This window comes from Pinus tabuliformis, chromosome 1_2, assembly GCF_031772625.1.
Source record: "Pinus tabuliformis cultivar Carrire ecotype Pingquan chromosome 1_2, CPIR1, whole genome shotgun sequence".
NCBI classification, from domain to species: domain Eukaryota; kingdom Viridiplantae; phylum Streptophyta; class Pinopsida; order Pinales; family Pinaceae; genus Pinus; species Pinus tabuliformis.
This window is the reverse complement of record NC_142298.1, coordinates 352,145,086-352,160,087: the sequence shown is the minus strand read 5'-3', so window position 1 is coordinate 352,160,087 and position 15,002 is coordinate 352,145,086. Positions and strand designations below refer to the sequence as shown.

The 15,002-nt window shown below is 39.7% G+C and overlaps 1 protein-coding gene across 1 annotated transcript; it reads left to right on the top strand.

The window, feature by feature from the left end:
- The first annotated feature begins 13,574 nt into the window (after window positions 1-13,574).
- LOC149205822 (uncharacterized) lies at window positions 13,575-14,051 on the top strand. Its single transcript, XM_089397517.1, has one exon. The coding sequence runs from the start codon at window positions 13,575-13,577 to the stop codon at window positions 14,049-14,051; it is 477 nt and encodes a 158-aa protein (XP_089253643.1).
- The last annotated feature ends 951 nt before the right edge of the window (window positions 14,052-15,002 follow it).

The following is a 15,002-nucleotide window of genomic DNA, read 5'->3' as shown; positions in this document are numbered from 1 at the left end:
AGCATTCGGCGCCGTTTCCGGTTTGAAGCTTTTTGGTTAACTCATCCGGATTTCAATGAATTAGTTAGATCAACATGGCTCAATTTTAATCCCTCTAATGGCTCTAATATGTTTATATTCCAGCAGAAACTAAAGCACCTTAAAGGTGAAATCAAGCACTGGAATCATACCACTTTCGGCAACATTTTTCAGGCACAGGAAGCCCTGAATCAAGAAATGAAGAATGTCCAGCAGAGGATCATTATAGAAGGACGCTCTGAGGACCTAGCAAAATAGGAACAAACTCTTGAGGCCCAAATCCTAGCCAGAGAAAAACAGGAGGAAACACTTTGGCGGCAGAAATCAAGAGTTAAGTGGCTGAAGGACGGGGAAAAAAACACAAATTTTTTCACAGAACCACAGTGCAGCGTAGAATGAACAACTACATTTCCCACATCAAAAATGAGCAGGGAGCTAGAATTGAGACGCACGAAGGCATTGAAGATGAGTTTCTCAGGTACTTCAAACAAGCCCATCAAGAGCCCAACATAGATAGAACGCCTGCTATTGACAAAGTTCTAAGGAACATTCCCAAATTAATTACAGAGGAGCATAATCTTCTCCTTCTTAAGCCCACAAGCCTTCAGGAAGTCGAGAATGTTGTGCGTCAGTTGAAAGCAGGAAAAGCACCGGGTCTGGATGGATTCACCTGCAACTTTTTTCACAACTTCTGGGATCTAATCAAATTGGAGGTCTGGCAAGTTGTAGAAGAATCACGCACTTTAAGATGGATGTACCCAGGGCTGAATGCGACCTTCATTGCTTTAATCCCCAAGGAAGAGGAATTGAATACTCCAGATAAGTACAGACCGATTGCTCTCTGCAAAATCATTTATAAGATTGTCTCAAAAGTTATAGCTACCAGATTGAAACCTTTGGTCCCTCTCATTATTTCGCCAGAGCAATCTGGTTATGTAGAAGGTCGGCAGATCACAGATGGTATTATTTTAACTCATGAAATAATCCACTCTTTGAAGCAATCAAAAAAACCAGGTATGATGCTTAAAATTGATTTATCTAAAGATTTTGATAGCTTAAGCTGGGTTTACATTCAAAAAATTTTAAATGCCTTTGGCTTTGCCCCTTCTTGGGTTAGATGGGTTGTGAGTTTATTATCTTCCTCGTTCTTTTCTGTGCTTATCAATGGTATCCCTTCGCCCACTTTCCGTCCCTCCAGGGGTATCAGGCAGGGAGATCCCCTCTCACCTTTCCTTTTTGTTATTATGGCAGAAGGATTGGGTAGAAGCATCAAATCTGCTCTGCACTCCCAGCGGCTCAAGGGCTTATCCTTTCTCAATTCGCCTACTTACTCTCATCAGCAATTTGTAGACGATAACATGCTCTTTGGCCATCCCTCTGTTCAGGAAGCACGCCTTCTCAAAGCCCTCCTATCGAACTTCTCTGAAGCTTCAGGAGCCCTTATTAATCGTGTCAAATCTCAAATCTTTTTCTTCAATACCCTAGTCCCCACCCAAAAGGCCATAGCCCGCATTCTTGGTTTTACCATAGCGTCTCTTCCTTCTAAATACCTTGGAGTGCCCTTAATGGGCTCGTCCCTCAAGCATTCCTCTTGGAAAGTCCTACTACAAAAGCTAGAAGCGCGGCTCTTCTTTTGGACTCACAGGGCTTTTAACATGGCCAGTAGATTTGTTCTCATTAAAGCCATTCTTCACTCCATGCCTCTGTATCTCTTCTCAATTCTTGCAGCTCCTAAATGGGTGCTCAAGGATATAAAGAAGCTCCAGCGTAATTTCTTATGGGGCAACTCAGGTCCCAATCGAAAGTGGGCTCTGGTCAAATGGGACAACGTTTGTCTTCCAAAGAAGGCTGGCGGTATTGGCCTAAGGGATCCGGGGCACAGTAATGAGGTCAAGGGAGCTAAAATATGGTGGAGATGGCTCTCAAAACCTGACACTCCCTGGGCTTCCCTATAGACAGCCAAATATGCGAACAACAGCCCTACAGAAGAAAGAATTCAAATGTCAGAAGTAAGTACAGGTTCAATGATTTGGAATTCGGCCATTCAACATAGGAAACTAATACAACAACATAGCTTCTAGGAAGTTAAGAATGGCAATACAACAAGGTTCTGGGAGGACCCTTGGCAGCAGCTCCCAAAGATCAAGGACATTCTCTCTAACCTTCACTTACCAGAGCAAGATATACATATGCTAGATAAGGTTAGTCAATTCTAGGACCCTTCTTCCACACAGGGGCACAGATGATGGATTGAGGCTAAACAAATACTAATGCATGGCTCTGAGCAAGCTCATATCACTCTCTCCTCCGAATTACAAAAACGGCAAATCCTCTCCTCAGAAGGAATGGACATTCTTAGATGGGGATATGAAGAGAAGGGCACTTTTACCACAAGGGAAGCATACAATGTAATCATCAAGGAACGGATAATCAAAGATGTCTTATGGGATAAAATCTGGGATTCCTCTAACTGGCCAAAGGTGTCCACTTTTCTTTGGCTCCTATGTCACAATAAAATTCTCACTTGGGATAACCTCAGAAAAAGGAGTTTTTATGGCCCATCTATATGTCTCAACTGCAAGCAAGCAGAGGAATTAGCTTTACATCTAATGCAGACTTGTCAAATAGGATGGAAGCTGTGGGAAAAGGTTAGCTTCCGATGCCAAAAAGAAGGCAGAGTGCATGGGGATATTAAAGCTACTATTCGTAACTGGAGCCAAGCGCCCTATCAAAGCAAACTCCTAAACACTCTTTGGCAGCTTATCCCTGGTCTACTGATGTGGAACATCTGGAAGGAGCGGAATCGCAGGGTTTTCAAGGACCAATCTATGTCTATAGAGCAAATCTGGACTGGGTTACACCAGAACATTAAAGAAACTCTATCCATTAAGTCCTGGTCCTAGGAAGATTTTCCAACGTTGCTGCAGGGACAATCCATCTGGGCCAACTGGAAAATTCATCTGAATCAAAAGCCTACACTTAAAGGCAATCCTACTAAGAGTAACCAAATCCCGACAAGATGGATTCCATCGCCTAGTAACATGATCCAACTCAATTTGGACGGAGCCTCAAAGGGTAACCCAGGAAAAGCAAGATTTGGGGGAGTCTTCAGAGATCATCACGGTACACCTTTATTACTCTTTCTCGGCTCAAAAGGCTGGGACTCCAACAACTCAGTGGAACTGGAAGGATTATGGCGAGGTCTTATCTTAGCTTAGGACAGAGGTTTTTTTCCCACTCATCATTGAAGGGGACTCACAAATCATCATAAACATGGTTACAAAAGTCATGTAGGGTACTCCCACACACAAGGTCAGCAGTAGTTGGACAATGGCTCAAAGACTTGAGCTAATTGACAAATGGTTTTCTCAACACAAAGCAATTTTATTCAAACACACTAGGCGGGAAGGAAACAAGCTGGCTAATTTTCTAGCTAATATAGGAGTGGAATGTGGGGTAGATTTCTTTGCAGGTTCGCTCTCCAGCATTGCCTCAGAGGATCAGCTCTTAAACTTCCATAACATTGTGAAGAATGATATGAACCATGAAGAAGATACACACCCGAATGCGGGTGTCATTGTGATCCATTAAAGTCGGAGTTACTCCCCGCCGGCAGTTGTCCCTGCACCTGGCACTCTGGCGCAGATCCCACAAACCCACCGCAATTGAAATGAATGTTACGAAGTACAGAATAATGGTCAGGCATTCGACATTGAATGCGCGCTCAGCTCGAGAGCCCGCGCAGGTTGATTTATCCATGGCTCGACTTCTGGTTTATGCCATCGCCCTCCTCTGCTCCTTCTATATCCGTCTGCTTTTTTTCCCGCACCCCTGCTTCGTTCTGGCCGCTTGGGAGCTCATCTGGTATATGGTTTTGGCCTGGTCCGCCTACTCTCGGCCCTATCCCATCTGGTCCTGCTTAATTCCCTTCCCAGGTCTCTCTGTTAATTCGAAAATGGTCCGACGTCGTGGAGTTTCTCGCCGTGGAGGCACCACTGGCAATCGAGGCCATGCTTCTCAATTTGCTCCCCAGAATATAGTTCCACTGGCCTCAGCCTCCCCATCCACTCCGCCTTCTGGTCATGGCAGGCCCCTCCCGCACAATTCCTTCCAAACAACCCGTTTCAAATTCCACAGTAGGTTCAATAAACCTGTTCTGTCAGCCAGTATTACAGTGATCCTTGCTGAGGAGGAGGATAAGCCTAGCAGCTCTGTCCATACCACTACGTCTCAGTCTCAGGATGATAGCGTTCTTCAGGGAGAGGTGGTTGGCGTCGTGTTCAATGGTGACAATATGCAGGAAGAGGGGAATGCGCCTGAAGCTCCTCAGCCTCCAGTGGACTCTACACAGTGCAATTTGCATGCAGGTGAGCCGGAGCATCCTCCCGGTGGCATTCTGAATTTGGAAACTCCTCCAAGTGGCGGCGACATGGGAGATGCAGACAACGCGGTCGTCACGTGGATGGGCTCTCCTAGCCAGGTGGAAAGGGATGCTCCAGACTCTCAGAAACATGGTTGATGAATTTGGTACAATGCCCACTGATGGCAGTCTCTCTTCTGGTCTTTTTCATCTTTCTTTTATGCTTCTCTGGATAATGGTAACTCTGTTTTGCTTCAGCTCTTGATATAGTAATGATACTCGCCATTATAGTCCTATGAACTGTATCAGGTCATGGCTTAGCAAGCTATTGTTTTTGTCTAATTTTGCATATGGCTTTCAAGGCAGAATGTTGATCAGTAAAGCCATAGTCATCGATAGTACTGTAGTGATAATCACAACTCTGGTTCACACTTTTGTCTGTAAGGGATTTGAAAAATGTCTTAAGTTTTCTCAATCCCGGGATGGTTGTCAAAGGGGTTTATGTGTATCAGGATATCTGGTTGAGGGTTGGCTTCAGCGCCCTCTGAGGTCTTGACCTCTTTGTACATATATTTTTCTCTTTTTTAATAGAAGTAGCTTTTACGCAGAAAAAATAAAATAAAAGATAGGGTTAGAACCTAACAAATTACTCTATTTAAACTAACTATTTATAGATAACATTACTATTAAACATTGAATTTATGATCTCCAAATAATATTACTTCATAACAACTAGTTTCTATTACTATGAATCAAACCCTAACAAACTATATTAATAATTTAATTAATTCTAGACAATATTATTACAATATTTAATATTAATTATTTCTAGGTAATTTTTAATATAATATTTAATACTAATATTCCATTTATAATATCGAAATTTAATATTTATTTATTACATAACAAATTACCTAACAACTATTTTTCTTTGCTATTTATTCCCTCATTTATTGATTTCTCACGTGAGGATAAATCACATTAGTTGGTTCGAAATGTCGATCAAATCCTAGCCATGTGATTAATCCAAAAGACTAATATCAAAATCAAAATTACATTAAATATTTAAAATATATTTTTAATAACATAAATAAATTTAAATATTATTATTAAAAAAAATAAATTCTATATTATACGATAAATAAATTTATATAAATTCCATAATTCAAACTTATAGCGCTAACAAATATACCCACTTTTAAAAAAAATTGTGTAGAAATATAATCAGACATTTAAATTACGGAAGAAATAAAAAACATAATTAGAACTTTGACCGTTTTATGAGTCAACTCTCCAGACAAACCCTGAACAAATGCCGTGAATGATCCCAACTTAATTGACACAAAGTAGTTTTTAAAAAATAAAACAAAAATAAAGTAGTTTTGTCATATCATTGGGAAAAAAATTATAAGCTAAAGAATATATATAACCATAAAAATGATTTTTTTTTGAAGTATAAAATATACACACCCAAACTCAAACTTCTAATACGTGGGGATAATAAAGCATTGTATTTTAGGAATTTTTTTAGAAAAGAGTTTGAAAGTAAAATTATTTTAGTTATATAATATATGGATAAGAATTAGTTTAAATATTAATAATAATAATGAGTGTGGTTGAATTTAAGTTTTTGTAATCTATATTAAGATTAATGAGAAATATTTTGCCGAAAATTATATTGTAATATTTTTGTTCACACGAACCAACAAGTGTGGTTCATCGTCAGGACAAGTTGAAAAACTAGATCATGGCTACAGGGTAAGTAGGGAGAATAGATTTGACTAGGAAACAATTATATTGGACTGCGCAATTTGACTGCTCTCGTTAGGACAAGTTGAAAAACTAGATCATGGCTACAGGGTAAGTAGGGAGAATAGATTTGACTAGGAAACAATTATATTGGACTGCGCAATTTGACTGCTCAACTGCAGAGGGAAAAGAAAAATTATTAATGTTATTGTTATATTCATTACCAACATTTGAATAAAAGTAAAGTTTATTTATTTATTTATTTTACACCACCAAACATCACTCATTACAACTATTTATTTATTTAATTATAATAGTAACAACTATTTTACAAACCACCAAACATCACTCCTTACAACTATTTATTTATTTAATTATAATAGTAACAACTATTTTACAAACTTTACTTTTATTCAAATGTTGGTAATGAATATGACAATATCATTAATAACTTTTCCTCTCCCTCCGTCCAGTCGAGTTGAGCAGTCAAATTTAGCCGTTTATCTATCAAATTCCCCGGTCCAATATAGTTGTTTCCTAGTCAAATATAGTCGTTGGAAGATCTGCTCTCCCTATTTAACTTGTAGCCATGATCTAGTTCTTCAACTTGTCTTGACGAATCTGCTCTCCCTATTTAACCTGTAGTCATGATTTGGTTCTTCAACTTGTCCTGACGATGAACCACACTCATTGGTTCGAAACGACAAAAATATTACAATGTGATTTTCGGCGAAATATTTCTCATTAATAATAAGTGTTGTTTTATATTACGTAGAATATGTATTAAATATAAAGTAGAGTATACGAATGAATGATTGAGTTTCAATGGATGAGAAAAAAATAATATGATTTGGTTTTATTTATTTAATAAATTAGATAATAGAGTTTGATTTTTTTAATTAGTATTAAATTATTATGTTAAAATGGATAATAAAAGTTGAATTTTTTTAGTTAATATTAAGATATTAGGTTGGGATTGATAAGTTATTATTTATTGGAAGTATGAAGATTTATATTATTATTACTTATAATATTTTTTGAGTGTGGTATTTTGAGTTAATAAGAAATTTGAGTGTAAATTAATTATTGATAAAGAATTTATTTGAATATTGTGAGAAAAAAGGGATGCAATAATTGAGATCATATTTTATTATTTGCATTGGAAGAGAAGTGAATAAAAAGAAACCTAGTAATAATGATGTGGATTAGTTGGTTAAGGAAGATGGAGTGATTGAAATTTTGGATTCATGTTGAATGTTGATAGTTTATTAGTTGATTTTCTCTAAGGATGTAGTCTCTTGAAGAAGGGAGAATGGTAATGAAATCCTGACTATGGACATTAAGAAGAGACCATTAGATATGAAGTGATGTATAATTATATAATACACTCAACTAGTTGAGGTAATATGAAGAAGTAAAGAAGACATTAGCTATTCACACAAGATGTGGAGATATTATAAGTGATCAAATTGAGAAAATAGTAGTACAATTCATTGAAGATACACATCAAATGAAGTTGAATATGGAAGAAAAAATAATTTAAGATAGTATGCAACCAAGTTGGAAGGACAATAAAATATTAGTAGAATGAGATGATGGAATATTAAGTATAATGAGACAACAATTTTAAGAAAGGAAGGAAGGTTTCTAAGTTTGATCTCCAACACTAGTAGTATTTAGGTATGGAAGAAGGCAAAAAGGAAGAACTTATACAATTTCTAATAACGATAATGAATGGTAGCCTTGTAACCATACCCAACTTGGAAGGAGGATATAAATATAAAATAGTTATAGAAAGACACCCTAAGTGAGTAGAGGCGTCACAAACCAATATAAGAAATCAACAAGAAGCAATAACCTATCCTAGAACATGATAACAAATTTTGGAATAGTCAAAATATTCTAAAGGTGCTCCCTGAATGGAAAACTCGGTGGCAAAAGGTTGTGGAATCATATAATTATTTCCATATAAGAACATGGTGAGAATCAATATAAGGTTGCGTTAAGGCTGATGCATATAAGGAAGGAGACATTGGCAATCAACTAATGAAGTTGAGTAATAAAGAAGGTCATTTTCAAGAGCCCTAAAGGATATGATAACATTCGATTAAAGAAGTGAATCCATAAAAAAATTGATCAATTGGAGGAAATAAGTTACGTGATTGGAGGATTAGTAACAACATTTCCAAGTGTAACAATTTTATGCATTAAGAGAAGAGGAAAAGAAACCATGATGACTGAATATGAGAAATCCAGGCCAATTTGACAATATTTCCATCTTTAAAACTAACAGACATGGAATGATCAACACAGTTGGAATGGGCCAATGTGATGACCTATATAATTTAGAAGTGTCAAGATAGGGAGTTGTGAGCAGTTGTAATTAGTGAGAAATGACAAGTGATAAACTAGGAAAATGTTTCAAGGATAACGACTATTGGAAAAGGAAACAAATTATGTAGACTAATGAGAAAACACCAAGCATGAAGCATAGGAAGAAATGTTGTTGGAAATTATATGATGAGACTTTGAGAAGGATTACACATAATTGACAAAAGAAGTAAGAATCAACTAATAAAATGTGAACCTAACTAAATTTCACTCATTATTTCACGAGTGGATTGATCGTCTATTATTACTTCATATAAAACAACTTACTAGTTTGTGTCATTAGTATTGAAAGAACGTATTGCAAAACACATTAGGCATGTCAAAACTTTTGTGGATGATAATGGTGGTAATGGTTCCAAGTATTTCAAATTATAAACTAAAGATTTAATAAGTGAAAATTAAAGGATTCTTAGTCCAACTTGAAGATGGGGTGAACCTACAATAAAATAGATCAATTGGTAACTTAATGAGATGAGAAAATCTTTTTTAGCATGAACAATGACAATTACACGAGTGATGGATAAATCACATGGGGTTCAACAAGCCCTCATGCATGTGGATTAAGCATGACAGGAGAGTTAAACAAGGACGACCTAGTGTATGTGTATAATCAAAATATGTATAATGATCATGGAATATTAATTTTATATTGAAGATTTACAGAATGATTGTACAACTAGTAATAGCTTAACAATGAATTTCACTAAATTTTCCTTGAGCAATGAAGAATACATCACGAGAGATTGTGGCTCAAGATGATGAGGCTCGTTTAAAATTCAACGATGTACTTAAAATGAGTATACCTATGTTGTAAATGGCCAACTTCCTCACTAAAAGAAGTAGAAATGATTATCGAAAAGTAATTGGTATCTTGATGAAAACATGACACTAATAGTATTCCAATGAGATAGCCTAGATCCTAGAGGGATGTTGAATAATCTTAATTCATAGTTGGTATTCATTTTTTATATAAGTAAATGAAATTAAATTCAAATTGTATTATTTTTCAATATTGATAAGTATTGAGATGATTCTCATGTTGTGAATGCTTCATCGTATGATGGTATGAGGATAATGATGCACATGTGGTTCTTATTCATTTAATTTGATATGATAATGATGTTATATGCTCATGATGGATATGATATGCATAGGGATTATGATGTTATGTTGAGGTGTATTGACATGTGGTTCATTTTTTATGTGATGATATGTCTATGATGATTGAATGTTGATGTTATAACTTAAGAGGATATTATAATGTGAATTGTAGATTTATGACATGCAATTTTTTTTGATAACAATGATGTTATGTTCTCATGATGACATTCTAGACTTGGCATGTGGATTATTTTCTATGATACTATGGTTATAACTAATGCATTGGTTACATGTCGAGATGTGGTGACTGACAGGAACTCCACAAATGGGTTGAGAGGGTCGGGTTTATTTGATGATCTCGTGGAAGCCCATACTTGCAAGGGAGAATATGTAACACCATATGGGTTGGGGAAAAACTCCATCAACACTACATATGCCAGTGATTTCTTTGTCTTGTATAACTCTTGATGGATAGCTCTTGAGGGGCTATGGGACCATCTTGAGGAGGCCAATTTCCTAATATTGAATTGGGATGCCGAAGTCTGGTGGGGGTGTAAGTACTTCAATGCCTAGGATTGTGTACCTTAGTGAGTGTGGAGGGAGTGGGCCAACCTTGTGAGGTGCCCAGATTCAATGAGTACTAGGACTAGATCCCTGCCTTGGGGTAGATGAGGTCTAAGCCTTGGCATGAGCCTTAGGGTCAGACATAGGCTATGGTATAGACTAATGAGGCTTATGCCTGGTTCTGAAAGTGGAAAAAGGGACAAGATTCCTTGGGATTTCCCGGGTGTTATGGAAACTTTCAATGCCTGTTGGTTATACTAGTTCAGCAGAGGGTGTGGGGCAAACGTGAAGTAATAAATAACTAAATAAAATTAAATGTTAAATGATTCAACTTAACTTCAGGACAAAGTTCCTTAAAGAGGGGGAGTATGTAATACCCCCTAATAATAATAAATAAATAAATAAGATAATATAATATTAAAATATAAGTAAATAAATAATAAAGAAAAAATAATAATAATTATAAACAATAAAGAGAAGATAATAATAGTAAACTAAATAGTAAATAATAAAGAAAAGATAATAATAATAAATAAATAATAAAGAAGTATAATTAAAGGGAGATGGAGGAAAAGGATGGCAGAGATAGAACAGAGATCTGGTTGGGGTTAGGGTTTTTCCTGGACTCTGAAGACTGTAGCAACCCCAGATGCCCACGCCTACTGCTCCCAACCCTCTCGTACGACGGCCCCGTATCTTACCTCACATCGCCATTGAGCCATCACAGTTATCCTTTCACTTTTACTGCCTAGGTTTTACCCTCACCCTCCTCGACTCTACCTTGCCTGCTCTCGGTCACAACAACGATAGGCATCCCTAGGTTCTAGAGGCAGCTGGCGTGGGAAAATCATGACGGTTATGGAGGAGCTTGTCGACTACTCAGAGGACCCATTAGCAGGTACCTCCATTTGGACATCTCCCCAGGTAAATCCGGCAAGCGGCTACACCTACGGCTACGAGTTCTCTAACACTGTTGCTTCGCTGCCCTCGATCTTAGGGCCTTCATGTTCGGTGGTTACCCTCTCGGAGGTCTCCCCCTCCTTGCCAGACCTCACTGCTCAGCCTCTGTTGCCTTCCACCCTAAATTTTGTGGACCAAACCCTGGAACCTAGCTTTGGAATATCCTCGGAGGGCCTCACTTCTTTTCCATCTTCCGTCGACTCTTGTGTCCCCTCGGCATCTCATTCCAACAAACTTGTTGCCATCGCACCAGGGCATCATCCAGTGCCACCCTTCACGACCCCCCCATCTGGAAATTTTACTGAGATTCCCCCCATCTCCGGAGTTTTCCCATCTGAGCCCCATTTGGACATCCCTATACCTATGACAAACCCTTCCTAGAGCGACTCCCAACCTACCTTACTTGATGAAAGATCCCGAAAAGAAAAAAAATAGAGGGTTTTGAAATCAAAGGCTATCGAGGTTTTCCTGTGTTTAGGCAAGGACTTTCAGTGGAGCGAAGCCATGGACACAACCGACCGAGTATTGGTGGGAAGAGTTAGGGGCCGGTTCTACAGTGCCTCAAGGCTGAAGCAGTGGGCGACGGAGGTTTGGGGTCATCATCTGGTTGAACCACCGTTTGTCCAAACCTTTGTCAGGGGATGGTTCGCGCTTCGCTTCACCAGGGCAGAGCATACCAATTGGGTACTCTCAACGGTTTGGCATTTGGAACAGGCACCAGTGCTCCTTCGCAGGTGGACTCCCCTCTTCGATCTAGAATAGGAACAACTTGGAGCAAGCCCTCTTTGGGTCTGGCTACCTAGCCTGCCTCTACAGTTTTGGTTAGAAGACATCTTCAGGTGCATAGGAAACTCCATGGGTACTTACCTAGAGCATGATAAATCCTATCTCATGATAGGCAGGATGGCATATGCAAGAATACTGGTACACCTAGATACCAGCGATGGACTACAGGAGTACATCACAATTCAATGGCAAAATTTCTCTCAGAGACAGAATTTGGACTATGAAGGGGTTCCCTTCAGATGCAGAAGATGTCACAAGGTGGGGCATCTCTATCAGGACTGCCCTCTTAACAACAAGAAATCAACTGGGGATGCAGGACAAGTAATACCTTCAAAGACTGTACAAGATCAGGGGGAGCAGCCCCCCAGCGGAGAAGTTGGGACTCAAGTGGAACTGACACCTTCAGATAAGGCCCTCTCTCAGGAGACCCCGAAGAAATGCGGCAGGCCTCCTCTTTGACCTCCCTCTCCTCCTCTCACCAGGGCAAGGGCGGCTGCCGGGGCTACGGTTTCTTCAGGTATGATTTCCTCTTCTCCTAACCCTTCTCATTTGTTTACTTGTGATGGTTTTAATGCACTTTCTTCTGCTAGTAAAGATTATGGAATTGGAAATACACTTCCCCCCACCTCCCTGGCCTGTCCCTTATGCTCCCCCACTTCCACTTTCTCTGTCACTCCCCCATCTCTCCCAGATCTTCCCCCCTTCATTACCCCGTTTCTTGAAGCAGGGCCTCCCTCCCCGTGCTATCAGACTCGATCTAAGGTTAAGCAAAAATTAAAGGTCTCTGATCATATCGGATTAGACCTTATTTTGACCCCCTTTCCTCCTAAGCTACCAAGGGGTTGACCCACCTCCCTCTCAAAAGCTCAAATCTAGGCCGGAGACGAGATCGCCTCGGGAAAGAAATCAACCATCCACAGGGCACTTAGAGCATCGAACCCCTCATCTGATCCCCCCAATGAAGATTGTCTCTTTCAATTGCAGAGGGTTAGCTAGGCCCGATAAAAAACTAGCCCTTCGAAGATTGATCTATGCTACTCCAGTCGATGTTATCTTCCTTCAAGAAACCTTAGGATCAACTGATTCCATTACACATCTCCTTGATTCAATGTTCCCTGGTTGGACCTTTATAGGCCTCGATGCTAATGGATGATCTGGGGGACTTGCCTTGGGATACAACAAGCGTTCCATCAATCTCTGTAACTGTTGGGGAGGCCCAGGGTACATTGGGGCAGACCTGTTCTCAGCTGATCTAGGTATAGAGGTGCGAACCATCAATGTATATGGGCCATGCCAACACAGGCCTGCCTTTTGGGACCATCTCCTAAGCTCAGAGTTAATGCAAAAGGATTTCCTAATCATGGGAGGGGATTTAAATTTTTCCATTGGTCACTCTGAATCCTGGGGAAACCATGCTCAACTGGACCCCTTATCTGCCTACTTTGAGAATTTATTGGATTCCCATAACCTGATGGACATCCCCTCAGCCAAATTGCTGCCTACCTGGAGGAACAACAGAGTTGGGGAGGACTGTCTTGCCCGAAGACTTGACTGTTTCCTTATCAAGGAAGGACTTCTAACCCTGGGTCTACTCCATAGACAGTGGGTGGGATCGGGAGGAATCTCTGATCATCTGCCAATATACATGGAGATCGGTGGGGGGCCTCGGAAACCCAAGGGTCCTTTCAAGTTCAGCTCCTCATGGTTAAAGGATCCCACCTATGTGCGTATGATCACAGACTTCTGGAAGTCGCATCCCCCAGCTGCTGGTGGGAACATAGCTGAGGGTTTTGCTCACAACCTTATAGAGATGAAGAGGCTCTCCAAAATATGGGCTCATAACAAGAGAATAAAGGATGATCAATCCCTAATGAATGCAGAAAGAGAAATTGTTGAGTTTGAAAATAGCTCGGGTGGGGTTTACAGATCGAATGAACACAAGGACAAACTCACTGATCTATATGCCATCAGAGGAAAAATTCTTAAGGATCACGAAGAAGCATGGAGGCTGAGAAGTAGGGTGATCTGGCTACATGAGGGAGATGACAATACAAAATTCTATCATAAGTATGCAAACGGCCGGAAAGCTATTAATACCATCTGGCAGCTCTCGAATGAGTAAGGCCTCCCTGTAAACACTTTCCCCCAGCTGGCATCTATGGCATCCTCACATTTCAAATAGATCTACAGCCACCCCCCCCCCCCCAAATGCAAATCTCACTGAAATCATACAAGTGGCCCAATTATTCCCACGATTTGTGGAGCAGGAGGAAGGCAGGGAACTGACTAAGGAAGTCACTATAGGTGAATTGGAAGCCACTCTCAAATGGTTTAAGAAGGACAAGAGTCCAGGGCCGGATGGATGGTCGGTCGAGTTCTACCTAGCCTTCTTTGAGACTCTAGGGGCAGACCTCCTCAAGGTAATTGAAGACTCCAGAATAAATGGTAAGATGCATGAATCCTTCACCTCTACTTTCATCGCCCTCATTCCAAAGTCTGACAATCCATCCACCTTTGACGATTATAGACCTATATCCTTATGCAATTGCATCTATAAGATCATGGCTAAGATCATAGCCAATCGAATGCAACCCATTCTATCCACCCATATATCACAGGAGCAATTCACCTTTCTACAAGATCGACAGATTCACGAGGCAGTGGGAACTTCACAGGAGGTCTTGCACTCACTGCACTCCAAGAAAATCAAAGGTATGATACTAAAGGTCGACCTCTCTAAAGATTTTGACAAAGCAAACTGGTTGTATATTAGAATGCTTCTAACCCACCTAGGGTTTCCATTCGATTTCATTAAATGGATTATGAGCTGCATCACTAACATACCATTCAGTGTTCTGATCAATGGAGTGGCTTCACCTTTCTTTCATTCTGAAAGAGGTCTCCGACAGGGCTGCCCCCTATCTCCACTACTTTTTCTCCTGATCATGGAAGGGCTCAACAGGCTTGTTAAAGAAGAGTTCAGAAGGGGCAGATTGCAGGGTATAAAGATCACAGAAGGGTGCATATTGACTCATCTGCTTTTTGTGGATGATGTTTTGTTATTTCTTAATGG